Consider the following 21,949-nt stretch of genomic DNA (forward strand, 5'->3'; position numbering starts at 1 on the left):
TGAAGCACAAAATAACAGTTATAAATCACAACCAGTAACTACTGGTAAAGGTAGGTACACACTACGCAATACTAATAACCATAGGCCTAGATCACGCATTGACACATAACCTCTCTAGTATAAACTATACTAGGCAAAACACAACCACCTAAGAATAAAATACATTTAGGGGTAGAAGCAAGAACACATTACACATGATGCATCAAAAACACATTCAGCGGTGTAGGGAAAAAGGTAAACACATGATGCATAAAACATTCAGAGGTGTAAGGAAAGAAAACACATGATGCATAAAAATACATTTAGCGGTGTAAGAACAAGGCACATAATGCATCAAAAACACATTCAGAGGTGCAGGGAAAGAAAAACACATGATGCATCAACCAACACATTCAGAGGTGTAAAATCAAGGAGGGCACATGATGCATTAAAAACATTCAGAGGTGCCAGGAAAGAAAACACAACTCAATAGCGCAAAAACACATGATGCCTAAACATTCAGAGGTGCAAGGAAAAACCACACAATTGCGCAAAACCTTACATAAGCCACCACCTGTGGCAGTCCCTAGGCCAACTGGCCTTGTTGGGGCTAGGACGCCCTGTAGTCCAAAAGTCAGGGGCCTAAACGGTGCAGGTGCCCACTACTTGCTGGGCACCTGTGGACAATCCCAAGCGCCTAAACGGTGCAGCTGCCCACTAATTGCTGGGCAGCTGGGACATCAGCAAATCTGTGGCAGGGCCCTCACTGGCCCTAGGTACAGCACTGCGCCAACATGTAGGAGCCACACAGGCTCTGGGCATATCACATGCCCCAAACGTTGGAGCCACACAGGCTCTTAAACAACTGCGGGCGGGGAGCCCCTCTGGCGCTCAATCAAAAAGAATGCCCCACTCGTCGGAGTCCCCCTCCTGGGGACTCGGAATCTCACACATGCCCCCAGAGCCTTCTAGGCCCTAACAAGACACATATGCCGCCTCACGATGGTGGAGCCCCTCACACGGGGAATCAGAAACAACTGTGAGCCTCTCGGGGCTCTTGACTACGAAGAACTGCCCCCTCAAGCCTCGACCGGCTCTTAAATAATAATGCTCCATCGTTGGAGCGGCCCACTAAGCACACGGGGCCGCTCTGACTCTGCGCCTGCCCTGGCACAGCCACCACTTGGCCTCACGGAGCCCCCCAGCCCTTTCTACTCACCGGGCTTTCTTCGGCGGGGCTCCTCTGCAGAGGCGGCAGGCGGGGCTTGGCGCTGGTCTCCCTCTCCTCACGGGAGACCAGCCAGGTGCGGCCCGCACAGGACGGCTTCTTCCCTTGGTGCGGGGCTCTCCCAAGCTCACGGGAGCCCCGCGCCATCTCTGCCGCACTTCTCCTTTTCCCGGGGCTCCCTCAGCACACGGGAGCCCCGCAACAGCCCGAATTTCCTCAACCGGGCAGTTTCTCCTTTGCGGTTGGCTCACGAGCGCTGGACCAATCCCAGCGCGGGGCTAACAACGAGCCCCCGACCACGTGACTCTTCCCTTGGCCGAGCCCCAATCGGTGCGTGGCTCCTCTGTTGAGCCCTCGGCAATGCGCCAATCACAGCGCGGCTCGCTGGGGGGGGCTCGTCTCTCTGAGCCAATCAGGGCTCAGCTCCTTCGGTTTCTTCTCTCCGCGGCCATTAAACACAGCTCGGGACGCGGCGGTGAACAAAGGGGCATCACGAGGGGTGGGCACCCTCGGTTACAAAAATAAACGTAGAAACGGGGTGAGCACCCGTTAGGCACTTAAATAAATGGGATGGCACCCATCAATAAAAATAATTAAAACATGGCAATAGGCAACAACAGCGCCCGGCGCTGTAAGAGTTAAACAGTGCTCCCCAGCAAGGAAAATAAAGCGCTCTCAAGCGCTAAAGACAAAATAAAGCGCTTCCTGCCCACAATAAAGCGCTGGGGGGCTGCTCAAGGTCCTGGCATCATTAACAGCCAGCAAAAAGAAGTCCCAGCAGTCCTGGAAGAATAAAGATGGAGCAAAACAGCTCCCTACAAAGAAGAGTCCTCCGGCATCCAGGAAAGTCCATCAGGTGTCCAGGGGCTGGGCAGGGCCCAGGGATTCCCCTGGGCCCAAGCAGCAGCACGCCCCTGGCAAGATTCAAGTCCAAAAACAAGAACATTTTGGAAGGGAACACAGCCCCTTCTTATACAGAGAAAAGTCTTTGAAGTCTAAAGGGTGCAGGCAGTGTGAGAACCAGCTAGAACTGGTTATAGGGAATTCCTTTCAGTATCAGGGACAGAGGTGACAGTCGCCCAGCGGGGAGGTGGAGCCAGCATTGTGACAGGCAGGCACAGCCTCATTCACTCCCAGGTGCTATCTCCTCCCACTTCCCTGGCAGCAGATGCAGCCTTTCATCCACGGGCTGACTCAGACAACCTCCTGGGGGCTCCCCAGCCCCTGTCATCCTCAAACCAGACAGTCAATCCACAAGCAGGCCCAGGCACTCTTTGGCCAGGCTCACCAGCCAATCACACGCCAGCCACAGACTACACAAATATGCCAACTTCTAAAAGTGGCACTTCTAGACTAGACACAATCATGCCACATACACCATTACGCAGCATTCAATCTCACGAGTTTGCACATATCAAACTCGACCCTGCACTCCCCACACATCAGGAACTACCATGGGCATACATATTCCCCATTCATTCCTATGGGAGGGCAGGTCACTCACCACACATACACAGAGAGCTCACGCACTTTACACTGTACCACAGTGAAAAAGTGCGCAGAGGCCTAAAATCACCAACACCAGATTCCAGAAACAGGCTAGGAAAAAGCAAAAAGTCTCGGGGTGAACCTGCCAAAAGGGCCGGGTCCAACATCTAGCTATAATTCTAGGGATATAGGCACAGTATTCTTTTGGGCATAGTACCGTAGAAACCAAACCTTACTTTGCAAGAAAAAGTCTGTTCTGGATGATCATAATCCTCATTGCAAAAAGCTCTTTATTAATCATGGTTAGTTCATCAGCCTAAGGTCAGACAATGAGAAAAGGCAGCAGTCCCAATCCTCCTGGCACCTCCAAAGCTTTCCTCTCCCGAGCTGCAGGACAGGTAAGTTTAAGTTTGTGAATGTTTTGTATGTGCGAGCGTGTATGTTTAATTGTATAAATTGGTTGTGAGCGAGTGTTGTGAATGGGTGTGTGTGCACATTTGATAATGCATGGGTGTAAGTGAGTGTATAGTTGTGTGTGTGTGTCCCGTTTCCCTGCCTCTATGTCAAGATCACCGGCCGCTACTGCTTTTAACCGATACATTCACTCTCATCCACTAAGGAATAAACAAATCTAGATCTAGAATAATCCATTCACAGACAGTGATATTAAGTTCCTATCTTGGTGTGATAGTACACACTTCAATTCTAGCAGACAATTCAAAAAATAACTGCACCTCAAGATCACAGATTTTGAAGGGACTTTCAAATTAAACCACAACTCGATATTGCAACTGAGTTAGGTGTCTTGAACATAAGCAAAATTACACAGCGCACGTATTCAAACCTCGAAGGAAAACATCAATACAATTCTCACAGTCCCTACAAGTCCATAAATGAAAGCCATATAAAACAAGAATTGTAAATCCAACAACTGCATGACTGTAGGAAAGTAGGATCTTCTTCTTATGGTTACACCCACTTTTTTCTAAATGTGATACTGTTTTTGACTTGTCTGACTGGTATCCGGCTAATCAGGACCCCAGTCTATCTGCTTTATCCCTAAACTGTTATGTTATGGACTTTGGTACACTCCAGATTGGATACTGGGGTCCCCTTGTCAGTCCCTAGTATATGGTACCCTTTTACCTAGGGCACAGGTACCCCAGAGGCATCCCATGGGCTGAAGCATGTATTATGCCACCCATGAGAGGCCATGCAAAATGGATAATACAGGCCTGCCATTGCTGCCTGTGTAAGTTGGTGCATGCACCACGTACTTAGGATTAAGGTTTACTATATCTATGGGTCACTGCACTTAAAAGCTATAAAAGTCACCCCTCTAGCAGGTCTTTACAAACCTGAGGGCAGGGTGCTTGGTTCTAAGTGAGAGGGTGCCCGTGCATGAGCAGAACACACCTGCAGCCTACTGAGTCCATTCTCCAGGGTTGTCAGTGCATCAGCCATTTATGACATATATAGTGGCATTATGCGACCACGTGATGACCAACTCTAATACGGCTGAAACAAACCCTATTGCATTTGGTGTCAAACATGTTGGAATCATACCTCTGACACCAGTGTGGGAGGTATGATTCCACCCCTCAGAAGCGAGCTTTGTTGGGTCCCTGGTGTTCCCGGTACCCGCCTTCTAGTCCCAGGCAGCACATAATGGTTGCTGCTGACCAGAGACACATTTCTGCTCTCCTGCTGCTGAGCCAAGCTCAAGCAGGGGAAGGTAGAACAATAAGCATCCTGTCACAGGGATGTGTGACCACCTTCCAGACGGGATTTAGTGTATTAGGGCTGGGTGGGTGCCCTTGCCAGCGACCGAAAGTCTGCATGAGGGACACATTTGGTGTCCCTGTGCATAGTCTTATTCAAACCAGTCCTGAGAGCTGTTTGGTCCTACTCTGGCGTGAAACTGGACAAAGGATATGGGAGTAACCTCCCCACGGTCCAGACCCTCCCCTGGGAGGGTCCCATGAATCTGCCCAACCCTCTCCCATGGGTACAAAAGGGCTTACCTGGCTATAGGACCCTAGACTCGACGTGGACAAGATTCTGAACAAGAAACCACTGAACTTAGACCGTCTGGACACTCTGGACTTCACTGGACTTCGTTTGGGCCTCATTCGTCTCCCTCTCAGTCTGAAGCATCGTCTGCGTCTGTGCACCCTATAGGATCTGTACAGGACCTGTGGAGCATCAAGGACAACCAAAGATATCTCTCTTGGAGAGAAGCAGTCACTCCCCTGCATTCGTATGCACCGCAACACTGCCGTCCCGTCTGCTGAGCCTGAGTTCCTACAGACTCTGAAGGCTTCAGCAACATTGGAGGTAGGTTTCTACGTCCCTTGAGGTCCGAGCAGCCCTCTCACCAAGTTTGAGGTCAGAATCCCTAGTGGGGGCTGCAATACCCTAAACCCCTGTGCACCACTGTTATATTCTACTTATGGCATATTTCTATGCATGCCTTTATCTACTTAATGCTTTCTAGTGGTATGCCTTTGGAATGCCTCTGCAAGCATGAAGTGGATAAAGCATGCATAGAAATATGCCATAAGTAGAATATAACAACCACTTATATTTGCAGATGCATATGCTTGTTGGCATTTTCCAAACAAGTGCATTGGGCACCAAGTAGCCCCAACCTCTGGCACCATTTCCCTACAAAGAACTCCTGCCTCTTTGCATCGAGTGCTCCGTGTGCTGCAGTTTGGTGAAATTGCTTGAGGTCTTCTTGCGACTACTGTGCCTCTGGTCCGTGGGTCCAATTGAGGGTCAACTCTGCTTTTCTTGGGCTCTCATTGTTGCTCCAGGCCTGCTCTGACTGCCCTGTGTTTGGTGAGTCTCCTGGACCTTGCCGGTCTGAACCATAACCATCCTTGACCTTCTGCATGGGTTGCCATTGCCAAGGCTTGTTGGTGCTCCCTCCAAACACCTACTCTTCAGCCCCCAACATCCTTTGTGGGACAGCTCGTATCCGGTTCCTGGTTGGCCTTAACGTCTCCTGGTCTTCATGGCTGCAGAGTCAAGAACTCCATCAACGCACCTGAATCACCTGACATCGGTGGGCATTCGTCTACCGAGCCCCTGGTCACTCCTGAGTGACCCAGACTATGTACCCTCTACTTTCAGGTACTCTTCAACAAGAATCCACCTTTGGATTCCAATGGACACTTTTCTTCCTTCCAGCAGCGGCACTTCTTCCAAGTCCTCCATTGGGTTCGATGGCGGTTTCCGACGCCAGTCCAGACCTATGCACCCGGCTTCCCGGGGATAGGTAACTTGGGTACCTCAGTATCCTCGGAGGGGGTGGCTCTCCAAACTCCTAACTTCCACTGGGTTTCTTTGAAGTCCACTGGGAAGGGTCCTTAAACTACAAAACTACAACCGCGGCTTTCCCATAGAATTGTATAGAGTACACAGTCGTATTCCCACACTGCACCGTCCTCTGTGGAGTCCTTACTTACTCACCTTGGGTGGTTCTTTGGGGTCCCAGCGATTCTACAACCTCTAGACACTGTCTTGACTGGAGTCATGGTTCTTATATCACTATTTTAGTATAGGTTTTTTTTCCCCCCAGGGGCCCACTGTGTGAGTGCTATAACTCTCATTTCTGTGCTTAGGTATTGTGTGCTTTGTGATTATATCCACATAGGAGATACTGTGTCGTAATAGAGAGGTTTATATTAATAAATACATATTTTTATAACTACTGTGCGGTTCTCTTTTCATTCAATCAATACTATAAGGTTGCATTCTGGTCAAACAAGCTGCTTAAAATTCTTTCAAGACTAAGCCTGAAGTCTGCTGTCCACAGCTACCACTTGGACCTCTTAAATAACCTTAAGGGTTGTTTGGACTGATGCAAGATGCCCACTCTAATTAGTGGACAGCTTATACCTGGATAACTTCTCACAATGACAATACACTCTCCTTCACACAACAAATCCCAACATGCACCACTTTTTTCATGCTCACTCACACCATCACACATGTTAAATACTCACAAAGCTGCTTCAGGAATCTCAGAACAGCTGCCACATCTCCCAATGGTTGTCAGGAATCGGGGTTGCAGATTGGGTCAGGGTCAATGTGAATCTCGAAAACAAATGTCTGAACCATGAAGGTGCAGTTCTCGGTTTTTAAAAGCCAAATTTAACTACAGTGGTCCACTTTGTACAAGACAGTCCAGTCAGAACCAGATCTGACAGTGGGCAAAATCAATTCAATATTTCCCACAAAGTGCGTTTGATAAATCAGGAGCAGTGTAGTCCCGACTTTATGAAGTCACTGGCGGCAATTTAAAATAACAGAAATGTAGAGTACATGTCATACTACAAGAATGACAGACAATACAATCTCAAACTTAAAGGGTTTAATTAAGAATTTGAGGCATGCAGAAGTTAACTCAAAGCAGTCAAAAGGAGTTAATCAATAAATCAGAGTGAAAGCAGCTCAGTTAAAGTACAGACTCAATCAAGAACTCAGTAATGTTCAGATCATAAAATTACAGAGTCTAACATGGAGAATAATCCAAGTATATATTTGCCTTCTAAAGCAAGTGGAAAGGGGCTCTCAGCCACCTCAAGAAATCACACTCTTTTATGGGGTTCTAAACAAAGGATTTCATGCATTCCCTAGAGTGGTGCATGTTTCACAGGATCTAAATCAATCAGAATAAAGTAAAAATAAACTATTAGCACTGAAAACAATCAACATTATTCTCATAATTGTAGTACAGCTATGAGTAATCATCTACACATGAAACAGAAAAGTTACATCATATGTGAGTCTCCCTGGCACAGCTAGGTTTAACCTTGAATGTGTATACTTTATTCTGAGCAATCTTTGAAAGTTTTCGTCTTTCTTTATGGGACACTTAAAAGTTTTATTCTAGAGAGACATGCAAAATGCAAGCCTGTTCACGTGGTATAATGAAATATCACAGGAAAAATGGAATCTAAAGTCTAGTTTGCCTCAAGTTAATTCCAGTATGAATCTCATTACTGCAAAGCATTAATTTCAAGAAAAACAGCTATATCAACCTCGACTCGCTAAAAGGTGGTCCGGTTTTATATGGGGGAGGGGGCTACAAAAACTTCCCAGCTACCATCATTGTTCCAAAATGTCCTATTTGCTTTGATTCATACAGAGATCTTTTTAATTTTAATTGATACATGTGGGGCAAACACCTAGATTCATCAAAGTCCTGTTTTGCGAGTCTGTAATAGCGATTATTAAGGAATCGTTATTACAGACTCGCAAAACGGGATTCATGTCCAAATCGCAATTAATTTTGCGATTCCTACATCTTCCTTATTTGCGATTAGCTAATTGCTAATCGCAAATAAGGAATAACTCCCCATTCATTCCTATGGGCCTAAAGGCCCATAGGAATGAATGGTAAGACATATCAATGTGCGAATCGCTATTAGCGATTTGCATTTTGAGTTTGCGATTTCAAGGGTGCAGGGGTGTCCAAAGGACACCCTGTTGAACCCCGGAAATGATATTGGACGCTGGTGTTACGCACACACATGTCCCAAGGACATGTGTGTGTGTAACATACGACTTAGAAACATACGACTTAGAAAAATGCACTTACCACGAGGTTTGACTTCGCGGTAAATAACGGCCCAAAATTGCGAATTAGCAATTTTTAAATGTTTCATGAATTGCATTTAAGGAATCTCAAATAGAGATTCCTTAAATGCAATTCCTTGCAAATTTGCAAATTCTATAATAGCGACTTTTGCATTTGGGATGATGAATCCCAAATGAAAAAATTGCGCTCGCAAAGGGCCAGATTCTCAGAATCTGGCCCTTTGCGAGCCGATTTCATGTTGATGAATCTGGCCTAAAGTCTTTACAAAACTCCTGGGAGGATTCCAGCGTGCCTGAATTACGCTTAGGTTGAGCTGAAGACTTTAGAGTGATGATGAGTTTCCTAACTGAATTCTGAGAGCCTAAAATGGAATTACTCAAGAGGTACAACTTTGATGCAAATAACATTGATGTATGATCTGATGAAAGAAGAAGAAGGGGTGCTAAGCACAAAGTTGTCACTGTTGTACTGATGCGAACTTTCAAGTGGTAATATTTAGCAAAGCTCAATATTGCAAGGATGGAGGAAGTGATAGTGGTGCAGTGTGGGGAAAACAGTGATAGCAAGGTATGTGAGGGACATTTTGACTGCATATGCAGTGGCGGCTGGCTTGTACCGAGGGTGGTAAGGCACCTTAAAAAATTATTAAAATAGACTTACTTTTTACCTTTCAGCACGATGCCCTCCTCCCTCGAGTGTCTTCTCTTCTCAAGGAAACCCTGATGCAGGAAACTGCACTCCCCAATCCTGGTGCTGCTTTCACAGCATGAAAGCAGCACCAGGATTGGATAGAGCGGCCTCTCTCTGTGTTCCTAAGAGCACTGGAGGCCTGTGCTTTCTTCAACCTAGCTGTCTAAGACAGCTAGGTTAGAGAACTTTAAAATGTGCATGTTTGATTGCACGCCTCAAGATGGTCGACCAAAGAGACATGCGCATTTAAAAATGCATAGCTCTCTGCTGCTGCCACTCAGCTGTTGCGGTGGCGGGCGAACTTTGTCCACCTTAATAGAGCCCAAGTTCAAGTTCAAGTTCGGTAATTTGTATAGCGCACTGCTCACCCAGAGGGTCTCAAGGCGCTTGGGTAGGGGGTTCATTATTTGTCGAATAGCCAGGTTTTAAGAACTTTTCTGAAGGAGATGTGTTTTTGAGTAAGGCGGAGGTGAGTGGGGAGTGAGTTCCAGGTCTTGGCAGCAAGGAAGGAGAAGGATCTGCCACCCATGGTGGATTTTCGGATGCGCGGGACAGCGGCGAGGGCTAGATTGGACGATCTAAGTTGGCGGGTGGGTTTGTAGAAGGACAGTCGAGTGTTGAGGCATTCGGGTCCTAGATTGTAGAGGGCCTTGTGTGCGTGGGTGAGAAGGCGGAATGTAATTCTTTTGTTGACGGGAAGCCAGTGGTCTTTTAGGTGTCCGGTGATGTGATCTTGGCGATGGATGTCTAATATGAGTCTCGCTGATGCGTTTTGGATGCGTTGGAGTTTTTCTGTAATTTTGCTGTGATTCCGGCATATATTGTGTTACCATAATCCAGTCGACTCGTGACCAATGCGTGGGTGACCGTCTTTCTTGTCTCGAGGGGGATTCAACGAAAGATCTTTTTGAGAATGCGAAGTACGTTGAAGCAGGAGGATGAGACTGCGTTGACTTGTCTGGACATCGAGAGGGAGGAGTCTAGGATGAAGCCAAGGTTACGTGCATGGTCTGTGGGTGTGGGTGCTGTGCCCAGAGCGGAAGGCCACCAGGAGTCGTCCCAGGCAGAGGGGGAAGATCCTAGGATGAGCACCTCCGTTTTGTCTGAGTTGAGTTTTAGGCGGCTATGTTTCATCCATTCGGCTACTTCTTTCATGCCCTCGTGAAGGTTGGTTTTGGCGGTTTTTGGGTCTTTGGTGAGGGAGAGGATCAGCTGGGTGTCGTCGGCGTAAGAGATGATGTTAAGGTTGTGTTGGCGCGCGATGGAGGCGAGTGGGCTCATGTACACGCCCATAGTTTTTTTAGTTAGTGCTCTGTATTTTAGTATGTATTTTGAATGTTTGTGTTCTATTTTTTGTCTAAGTATTGAATTCATTTTTTAATATATGTTAAATGTTTGGCATTTATTAATTTTATTTTAATTAAATTTAGCGTTTTAGTTCCGTAGCGGGTTGTGGGTTTATAGGGGAATAAGGTGGGAAGTAATTTAATGATATTTAATTAAGATTTTTATTAATTAATATTTATTTTTAATATTTTATATTGTTAATTGTGGTAATTAATTTATTATTAATGATTTATTCATTGCTTGGTAATTATTATTAATTAATTTGTAATTATGTTCATTGTGTCATTTTTTTTAGGAGCGGGTTGTGCATTGATAGGGGAGTAGGGTGGGAAGTAATTTTATTATAATTAATACATCTTTTTGTATTTAATATTTTATATTGTTAATTGTGGTAATTAATGTATTATTAATTAAATATTAATTGGTTGTTAATTATTATTAATAATTGGTGATTATGTTAATTGTGTCATTTTTTTAGGAGCGGGTTGTGGATTGATAGGGGAGTAGGGTGGGAAGTAATTTTATTTTATTACATTTTTAAATATTTTTAATATAATGTGTATTTAATGTTATTTTATAGTGTTAATTGTGTGAATTAATCTATTAATAACTGTTTTTATTTTGTTTGTTAATTGTTATTATTTAATTAATTAATTGTTAATTAATTATGTTAATTGTATCATGTTTTACAACATTGTGGTGTTATTTTTAGGGGAATATTGTGGGAGGTAAATTATGTATAATTAAGTAATTATTTGTTAACTAATGCTAATTAATTAATTCAATATTAAACATGCTAATTGTGGAATAATTTTGGTGTTGAGTTGTGGCGTTTATAGTTGTAAAGGTTGGGAAGATTTAAAAAAAAAAAGATTTGTTGTTAATTGTTATTAATTTAGTAATGTAAAATTAGTTATAGAAATTGTGTAAATAATTTTAGGTGTGTGTTTTGGTGTTTATTGGGGAATAGGGTGGAAAGTAATTTAGTTTAAATAAATTAGCAATTAGTTGATCATTAATATTAATTTATTAATTGATAAATATTTTTGGTAATTGTTTTGTTTTCATTTTGTTTGGGGCTTTAGGTTCAATAGCTGTAATCTTTGGTTTTATCCCCTCCACTATCCAACACTTTCCCTACAGTTGAACTCATTGGAGTGGGAATAGTAATTTATTCCCCTCCGCTATTGAACACTTTCGCTACTGTTGCACTCGCTGGAGTGGGAATAGTAATTTTTATCCCTCTCCTAACCAACACTTTTCCTACTGTTGCACTTGCTGGAGTGGGAATAATAATTTTTACCCCTCCGCTATCAAACATTTTCCCTACTCTTGCCCTCCCTGGAGTGGGAATAGTAATTGTATCCCCTCTGCTATCCAACACTTTCCCTACTGTTGCACTTGCTAGAGTGGGAATAGTAAATTATTTCCCTTCACTCTCCAACACTTTCCCTAATGTTGCACTCACTGGAGTGGGAAAAGTAATTTTCACACCTACGCTATCCAACACTTTCTCTAACGCTGCATTAGGTGGAGTGGGAATAGTAATCTTTACCCCTCCGCTATCCAACAATTTCCCTACAGTTGCACTAATTGGAGTGGGAATAGTAAATTATTCTCCTCCGTTATCCAACTCTTTCCCTACTGTTGCATTAAATTGAGTGGGAATAGTAAATTATTCACCTCCGCTATCCAACACTTTTCCTACTGTTGCTCTCGCTGGAGTGGGAATAGTCATTTTTACCCCTACGCTATATAAACACTTTTCCTACTGTTGCTCTCGCTGGAGTAGGAATAGTATTTATTACCCCTCCGCTATCCATCACTTTTCCTACTGTTGCACTCCCTGGAGTGGGAATAGTAAATTATTCCCCTCCACTATCCAACACTTTCCCTACTGTTGAACTCCCTGGAGTGGGAATAGTAGTTTTTATGTCTCCGCTATCCAACACTTTCCCTACTGTTGCACTTGCTGGAGTGGGAATAGTATTTTTCCCCTTCTCTATATAACACTTCCCTACTGTTGCACTTATTGGAGTGGGAATAGTAAATTATTCTCCTCCGCTATCCAACACTTTCACTACTGTTGCATTAATTGGAGTGGGTATAGTAATTTATCCACTCCGCTATCCAACACTTTCCCTACTGTTGCACTAGCTTGAGTGGGAATAGTAATTTTTACCCCTCCGTCACCCAACACTTTCCTTACTGTTGCACTCACTGGATTGGGAATAGTAAATTTTATCCCTCTGCTATCCAACACTTTCCCTACTGTGGTACTTGCTGGAGTGGGAATAGTAAATTATTCCCCTCAGTTATCCAACACTTTTCCTACTGTTGCACTTGCTGGAGTGGGAATAATAATTTTTACCCCTCCGCTATCGAACATTTTCCCTACTCTTGCACTCCCTGGAGTGGGAATAGTAATTTTATCCCCTCTGCTATCCAACACTTTCACTACTGTTGCATTAATTGGAGTGGATATAGTAATTTATCCACTCCGCTATCCAACACTTTCCCTACTGTTGCACTAGCTTGAGTGGGAATAGTAATTTTTACCCCTCCGTTACCCAACACTTCCCTTACTGTTGCACTCACTGGATTGGGAATAGTAAATTATTCCCCTCCGCTATCCAAAACTTTCCCTACTGTTGCACTCGCTGGAGTGGAAATAGTAATTTATTCACCTCCGCTATCCAACACTTTCCCTACTGTTGCACTTAATGTAGTGTAAAATGTATTTTTAAAAATTAATAAATAATGTAATATTTTAATTTATTATATATATATTTATTTTATGTTACAGGTGTATATATATATATGTATCTATACTTTTTAATATATTTCTAACATTTTATAATGTATTACAATAATTATTTATTAATTATTATTAAGTAAATATATATTACATTTTATGTATGTATATTTAATTTATTTTACATTATTTTTTTATACATAAAAAAACGATATTTTTTACTTCGATATTTTAGTACTTACCATGATGAAGACAGGATGTCGATATTTATGTTCCGATATTTTGGGAACACGATATTTAGTCACTCAATATTTTGTCAGTGATCCGTACTCTGTTGAGGTAAGCTGGGATGGAGTCTGGCAGTATTTTTATCTGGAGCTGGATGACCTGGTGCTAGGTGGAGGAGGTGAGGGAGCTGGTGTGAGGAGTCTGTGAAAGAGTTGTAGCCTTCATAACAAGGCAGGAGTTCAAATGTCTTTGAGGATGGTACATAACCACACTAGCAGCCTTATATTTCAGAATTCAATCAATAATGTAATTGAGAGAAATGCAATTATATGCTGCTTTGGAATATTTGAGAATTAAACATTAGATGCAACAACAACTCTAGCCATCTGGCATTCATTAATGTCAACAAACAGAATAAGAGCAGAGACGGGCAACATGAAAATAGTTCCTACTGGAACCGTTTAGACCGCCTAAGGTGAGAAAATATGTATTAGAGGTTGAAAAACTATTTCTTTTTGATCAAATTTAGAAATGTGCAGTGCAATATACACACATCATAAGAGCTAACTTTTACAGATTAGGCAATCTCTTCATCAGTCTACAAGAACACATCTAGAAAAAGTAATGACATGCTTATTTTCTGTTCAATTATAATGTGTAATTTCACTGACTAAGCTGTGCAGCATTCATCAAAGTTTAGGGTGAGTGAGGTGTTCACCATCATTACCTGTGTAATGGCAGCATACTGCTGCTCCCACTCCCTCCTCGCCTCTTCCAGCTGGTGTTCCCATGTTATCTGAATGGCTTGTATGCGCAGTTCATTTTCAGTAAGCAGACGCCGCAGTTCCTCTGGAAATAGACAGATCTTGGCGTGAGGGGATTGCCATGGCCAAAGGGATCGAACAACAAACTCATATTGCAATTGTTTTTGTAAGAAAGGACGTCTCTCAACGGAGATGTATCGATTGCTAAATACGAGGGGAGTTGCAAACTTTGGCATTAAATAAACCCAGTATAAAGCTTAAAGTCCTTTTTTAAATTTTTCCATAAAAGAACACAATCAAGTACAACAATGAAAATAAAAGTTGAAACTTGAAATCAAGTGTTGTGGAACTGTTAGAGTAACTGATTAGGAAAGGCTACCAAGGTGTTTACATGTCTACGTAGTTCAGTGTTTTGAGTTACCTTCTGTAATGTTGTAGAGGCCAGTGTGCCACACCAAGGTGTCAGAGGGCACCAATTTCAAATCAACACAAAATCAAGAATATACAACTGCTGAAGAACAAAAAAACCAGGACGTCAATGGGTAACTCATGATTCTGTGTAGCATCAGGTGGGCAGAGAAGGTCGTAAACTTCCATTCTCGAATCAGACAAGTATCCACTCACCTTGTAACCTGTTTTGGGCTTGAATAAATATAGTACTGCCACTTCAGCCATTCATCCAAGACAGATAATCTTTCAATTACAAATAATGCTAATGCCGACATTTTCTTCTTAATCTTTTTCCCCTATGGCCTAGAAGATAACAACCAGCGGACACACCTGTGGGTGACGTGGCATTGTCCGTCCTAGTGTCTGCCCAGTCTGTACATGTCAATAAGGCAGTATTTACGTATCCAAGGGCCCAGGGAAGACCCAGGCCAAAATGGATGAAACTGAATCTCACAAAACGGTTGATTAGAAAACATTGCACTGGATACTTCTTATGCATCATGGCTCAGTCATGTAAATGCAGTCAAACACATTAAATTGTGCACTTGTGAAGATGGCCTGACTCGAGATGGTGACATGTATGCCTTATTCCTCGTACAGGATCTCTTCTGTGAAGTCCTTCTTCAAGCGATGTCTCACACTTGGAGAGAGCTACATATAATATGGAGAGAGTCCTACCCCACCAGTGACCCCAGGGGTAGACCATCGAAGGACCTCATGGACTGAGCTCCAGAAGCTCTTAGTAGCTTTAGCCCAGTTACTGTACTGTGAACCCTGACCAGTACCTGTCTCAACAGTACCTTGGGTCTCATGGAATGTCATGAATGTCTTGCTTAACACCTTGGGTGCTCATGACGGCTCCCGGCCGACATGAGTCACAGTAGGCGTGTGCTCATGATGGCCGAGAGACATCCGAACGTTGCCGCTCCGCCCAGGCGGTATTAATTCCCCGCCTGTACGGGGGAATTAATCAGTGGGCGTGTGCTCATGACGGCTCCCGGCCGTCATGAGCACACGCCCACCGTGATTTATGACGGCTGGGAGCCATCCTTAGTACGGGAGCGCCACGCCCAGCCCCGCCCCCCCCCCCTCCCACAGTGGCGGGATTTTCCCCGCAGCGAAGGGTTTAAAAAAGTGGCTTCAGCCAACCACCACTGAAGTAGCATATACACATACGCATATCTGAAGAGTTGCAAAGTAGTGTTGTGATGGCAGACTGGGCAGTGTTATGAATTTTCCAGGTAACCCACTGTCACTGCTTGCAGGTTAACTTAATCGGGGTGGGTGATGCTGATACTAACAAAAGCAATAACTGCTTGGTCGGGTGAGCTGTATTCCAAGCTGATTTTCTTTTAAATTCTACATATAAGAAGGATTGCAGGTTACATGTAATCCACCATTTTATTTGCATTTCTGATACCTAATATGGTATTTAGTTTCTATGAAGCATATTATTCACCACCAGGCAGTTTCACGGGCTAAGTGTGACAGACAGAACAACAACCTATTGTTTGTAGAGCAAGACTTTAATGGCTTGGTGGAACTGCAGATGATCCGAAGGATTATGAGATTTTGGGCGAGCTGGCTCCAGGTGAACACTGTTTGATTGGAGGAAGTCTGACCATTCCAAAAGGCTTATTTGAAAAACGGCACTTTAAAAAAGACACATGAAACAGATTTGGCAAAAGGTGCCCGGTAAAAGTCTCCACGAAGAAAGAAGTACTACTGACAAATAGGCAGCATAAATAATTGTGAGAATTACATTTGATGTGCAATAGGAGATTTGACAAAAGAATTTGGTGAGAAAAAGATAAAGAAAGAAGACACTATTACCACCACAATCTGGCTGTCTTGGAAAGCATGAGACATGACACTGGTAAGGCCGAATTCTTAACTAGATTTTATCTTACCAATCCTTAGGATTCGCGGTAGACTGAATCTTTTTGTCTGCTAAGAAGAGTAAAGGGAAGATCACTAATTTCATACTTATGACAATTTTTCAACGACCAAATCCATCCCAATTCAAAGGACCACTGACTACGAAGTAAAATGTAAAAGATTTATTACAAAGCCAAAAATAACTGAATATACAAGCACCTCAGTAAGAGGTTGAGAAAATAAACCGGCACTATTACAAACATGATCCTCTGCAAGAGTCTCAGGCGACTCAAGATAAAAATAAGCGTAAGCTCAACACGCATTAGACATACAATTACAGTTCCTGCTTAAAGTCTTGACTGCATTTAACAAAAAGAAAGAAAAGGCTGCATTTAACAAAAAAGAAAAAAAGGTTAGTCTGTCCCTACACTAACTCTAAGGTGACATCCCTACTTGCATCCCTCCCAAGCAAGAGGAAAAAGGTGTCAGCAGTGAAGACTTCCTAAGACGTACACTCCTTTTCCAGGAGTAAGTAGCCTAAGCTACAGAGCTCGTTCTAACATGCTCCTTCCTACACCCCTCTCCTGCCTGGTTTTCCCCCAAATGTTCTCCAAGTCTACATTCTGCCTCGAGATCTGCTCTAAAGTCTGCTCTCCACCCTCGGGGTGCTGTCCCTAATACAAAATCCCAAAGACAGAAAACATGGCCTGAACACACCCCTCTGGGCAGGTGCCTCACCCAGGGTTTTTCCAGCAAGACTCCAACTTCATCCAGAAACCGTTGCTGTGTCCTTTGGTCCCAGGCACCTTCTCCGCCAAATTTAGCATCTCTACATTCCGATCCACTCCCTTCATTCTCACTCCTACCAACCTAACTCCTAAACAATGGATTATTCTGCCTAACAAGCTTCTTGTCCTTGAACCTGCAACAGAAATGCATGAGAAACAACCTTGCACACACTCCAAGTTACAATCTGAAATTCAACTGCGAACAGGAACCTTTTCCCAAAGAAAATACACATTTCAGGTCTACATTGTTAGCTTAGCTAGGAAAATACAGTTAGGCCTCTGCTGGCTTTTTCATGTCTCAGGCATTTACATGTTTAAATGCATTTCTAGTACTACAACCTAAGCATTACAGTAATCATTCCAAAGCATTACATTTCATGATATTTCTAAGGCATTTTCCTTCTCATGTTAGAGCATCACATGTTTTCATTAATAAGCAGCTTACACGTGCAACTTCTAATATGGCACGTCTATTCCTAATGCACCATTTTAAACACAAAGCAATAATTCCAGCATTACTTAAGGCATATTATCGGTTAAAGCACTACATTAGTCTTCAAATAATATAAGCACTCTACTACATGTTGCAACATTCTCTGCCTAGTACTACATTTCTAATAATCACACATTAACATGGTCCTCTAAATATGCAGGTGCTGACTACTGGTGATTATAATGCACCCCTACAACTTTTAGAATAACATGGCGCTCTATCAATCTCCTGTCCAATGGCCAAAGGGCCTGGTACCAGAGTAGAGTTTCACACTAAATATGATTTTGCTCTGATCAGCTTTAAAATAAAATCTGTTATCTACCCTCTGGAAATGTACAGCACCGCCAAGATACATATGAGGGGCTCGTGGGCTGCCTTGCTGCTCATTGAATAGTGTTTGCAGAAGAAGTTCACCCGCAAATGTTATCAAATTCACCATTATTTAGCTAGACCTGGGCTGCCCTCCCTGGGTCACCCACAGACCAATTCATTACTTCCACCCCTTTGGAGCAGACAAATCATCCCACATAGTTGTCATGTTTTTTTCTCACACACTCCATGATTTGTTCTCTGTCAACCCCACAAAAACATGCTCACACATCTCACGCTATCCAATTTTTAGGGAAACAAACAAAGACACCACTGTTACAGCTGCTGTATGGCTATCTTTCCAGCTACCCCATTATGTGTGAGCAAACATTATTTTATCATATGGCTGATTCATTTGACCAACTTGTTAACTGTTGGGCAATACTACACTATAATTGGATGTTTCACTGGCGTCAGTTGCACACTGTTATTTGGGATCAAAATTTCAGGTATCCCTGCTTTCAGAAAAACTTCCCTTAAAAATCACCCTGAGTAGCAACACTACCCACTACTCCTTTTGCAACCTACCTGGGATGGTAAATAACTAAGACAAAAGAAATCGCTCACCCAAACTCAAGCCATTAAGAGGCAACAGTCTGTATGCCTTTTCCCCCTCACGTGTTTCAAATACGTCATTTTGGCCCAAACATGACAATTGAAAGGAGTGCCAGTATGTGAACCAAGCCCCTTGAATCCTGGGTATGCAAATGAATCTTGACATGCAGCTATTATTTCATGGGAACCAGTTCTTTCTGGTCCTTTTCAGGTTGCGCTTGAACAGCATTTGCGCTGTGCTTATGAAATCTCTTATATTTCATATATCTTAAAAGGGGGTTCTTATAAGTTCCCAGGGATGAATTACTGTGTTCATTTGCTTTTGTGTGGAACTTTTTTTTTGATAACTTGCCCTGGCTGCACGCCTTTACGATACCCATAAGGGTGAGTAGTTCGTGCTTTCCAAATATAGATTTAAAAAAAAAAAATTTACTTCTACTAAAACTGTTCACACTGTTTAAGACCCATTCGCTGTCAAGATAAGATCTTTTCCCACGGAAAAGGCAGACAGACAGCTTCTAACAGTATGCTGGAACGCTTGCTTTTTATTGTTTAGTTGTGTAAAGCAGACGCTTTAGCCTTAGAAAGTTTCTGGCATTTTCTATTAATGCCTCAACCTTTCTTTGCACTTCATAGGCATTATCGGCTTGAGTTTTCCAACTTAACCTATTTGGTCATTGCAATCAAATTCTAAATGTTGTAATAAACATTGCACATTCAAAATAAAGCTAATATACAAAAGCTTTGCTATATTGTACTACTAAACAAGCAGCCACAAGTGCAGTTACCGTCCAGACAACAGGGTCATGATTTCAATGGTGCAACATCTGCAGTAGCACAGGCCCAAAAGTTGTCAGAACTCCCCTAAACACATAATATTGCTATATTTGACTACTAAACAGGCAGTCACAATTGCAGTTACCTTTCAGTTAAAAGGGACCGTATTTGAATGGTGCAGCAGGTGCAGTGGCACCAGGGCCAACAGCTCTAGGGACCCTATTAAACTCAGATTATTGCTAAAATTTTAAACTAAACAGACAGTCACAAGTGCAGTTACCTTGCAGTAAACAGGGTCATCATTTCAGTGGTGCAGCAGGTGCAGTGACACCAGGACCAAAAGCTCTAGACACCCCACTAAACACCTATTATTTCCAGCCACGGCTCGTGTAGGGTGTTCCACCGGGCGGTGACGTGGGGCGGGGGAGGGTCAGGGTGGGGGGGTGTAAAATACAGGAAACGGACGATTACAGGTAAGTAACGTAATGAATAAAAAAAATGAATTTCGTTGCCCGCGCTGTATCGCCAAATGCGATGCAGCGCACGCAACAACATTTGTTTTATTTATTTTTTACGTTACTTACCTGTAATCATTCGTTTCCCGTATTTTACACCCCCCCCCCACCCTGCCCCACGTCACCGCCCGGTGGAACGCCCTACACGAGCCGTGGCTGATTATTGCTATATTTTACTACTAAACAGGCAGTCACACGTTCAGTTACCTAGCAGACAACATGGTCATGATTTAAATGGGGCAGCAGGCTCAGTGGCACCAGGCTAAAAAGTTGTCAGAACTCCTCTGAGCACCTAATATTGCTATATTTTACTACAAAACCTACAGTCACGTGTAAAGTTACCTTGAAGGCAACAGGGTCCTGATTAGAATGGTCAGTGGCACCAGGCCCAAATAGTACTGTATTAATATTGCATTCCCTAATCCACTATCCCTACAAATACTTGTGTTTTTAGATGTGTTGATTTGGCTCACTTTTTTCCAAATATACAAGCATTGAAACAAAGAAGAACACATTACCCTCTTAACTTTCCAATGAGTCAGGTAAACTTTCATATACTCTCCAACCCTCCATCCCAGTACTTTCTCTTCCCCGATGCCAATCAAATATGATTCAAACAACATTGCTTCCATTGCAACAGCAGCTCACACACATCATTTAGAAAAGTCAGAGGTTGAGGTACTATGACTGCCATGTTAAATTAAAACAACAAACTACTACAAAAATGCAAAATAACAATTTAGAATACACTGAAATAACAGATAAGGGGTGTGTATTTACTGTAGGAAAATTACATTGTTACTGCAATTCAAGATTATTCTAATAAGGTATATAACTCAAGTCCTAGAGTAGTGATCCTTCCAGAATATACAACAGTTTTAGCAAAACAGAATCTGTTTTCAGCATTATTAACCCTACCACAGTCTTTTGTCTAGGTAAAAAATAACTCACTGGGAAGTCATTTTTTTGTTAGTTAAACGCAGAATTTAGTGCAAACATGTATAAAAGAATATGTACTGGGACCCAAGGTTTTGCTCAGAAGTCAGCAGCTGGCACTATCGAAGGTCAGGGTGCAGAATACGAACTCAGGGAGACCGGTACCTTTGTTCTCTGGTGAGGGGGTCAGGAGCCTACAACTCCCAGCAACGCCCTCGGTTGCCGCTGCACAGGACCACGCCATTCCATGCCCGAAGGTGCTCTTCAACAGCGTGAGTCTCCCACAGTGTGAGACGCGCTTGGGGGTGTCTGGGCTAAAAGGTAAGAGGATGGAAAAGCAAACGTCGGTTATGCCCTCCACCAAGAACCGCCCCTTAACTTCTACTATCACCAGCTTTCTCACCACGGCCATGGGGACTCTTAATAACGAGATTGCGTGTGTTGGGGAGAGGCTTGGAGCTACAAAGAGGCCACTACATATGAGTCCCCTGGTAGACTCACTCAGTTTACCACAAATCCAGCCCTTGATTGGCCCCACGCCCTCTATGGCAGACCCAAACTCCTGTGATCCAGAGTCTGCCACTAATATCCCGCATAGTCCTCAATCTGATATTTTCTCCTAGCCCCCGGCCCCCCCTGAAGAAGGCAAAAGCCTGTAACAAAGCCAAAAATGACTTAATGCCACCTGCAGTACGGAAAGAAATCCTGCAACTTTGCAAGGAAGAGCGCAAGGTAGACTAACTTGGGAGTAGAATCAGGAACCCATGGTCAGAGCAAGACTTTATCTTATGCTCAGTTTGTTAGCTCTATGGAAACAACTGTGAAAACACTTCTCGATCCCTTACTGAGTATCTTCAACAGTATTGATACCTCTTTGAAAATTTTGATTGGCTCAAATCTGTCCAGCATAATTAGTGAGACTAGCAAGGTACCGGACACTGAGCCTTTGCCCATGCGGCATACTTCTTTGCCCCCTCAGAGGTTGGCCATGTTAGATCATCAGCTCATACCCGGCCATCAGTCTAACATCATGGCTAATAATATTTTGTCTTGCCCATCTCAAACTGGAGCAAATGTAGTCCAAACTCCAGATGGCGG

At 43.3% G+C, this 21,949-nt stretch overlaps 1 protein-coding gene across 1 annotated transcript in view; it reads right to left on the reverse strand.

Annotated features, from left to right (window-relative positions):
- Nucleotides 1-21,949, reverse strand: part of LOC144761711 (kinesin-like protein KIF28) — a 982,011-nt gene that overhangs the window by 711,900 nt on the left and 248,162 nt on the right. Inside the window, exon 9 of the mRNA XM_078646973.1 lies at nucleotides 14,054-14,175. Within this exon, the coding sequence (XP_078503099.1) occupies nucleotides 14,054-14,175 (122 nt within the window). The remainder of the gene's footprint in view (nucleotides 1-14,053; nucleotides 14,176-21,949) is intronic.

This window comes from Lissotriton helveticus, chromosome 6 (genome assembly GCF_964261635.1).
Source record: "Lissotriton helveticus chromosome 6, aLisHel1.1, whole genome shotgun sequence".
Classification (NCBI taxonomy): Eukaryota; Metazoa; Chordata; class Amphibia; order Caudata; family Salamandridae; genus Lissotriton; species Lissotriton helveticus.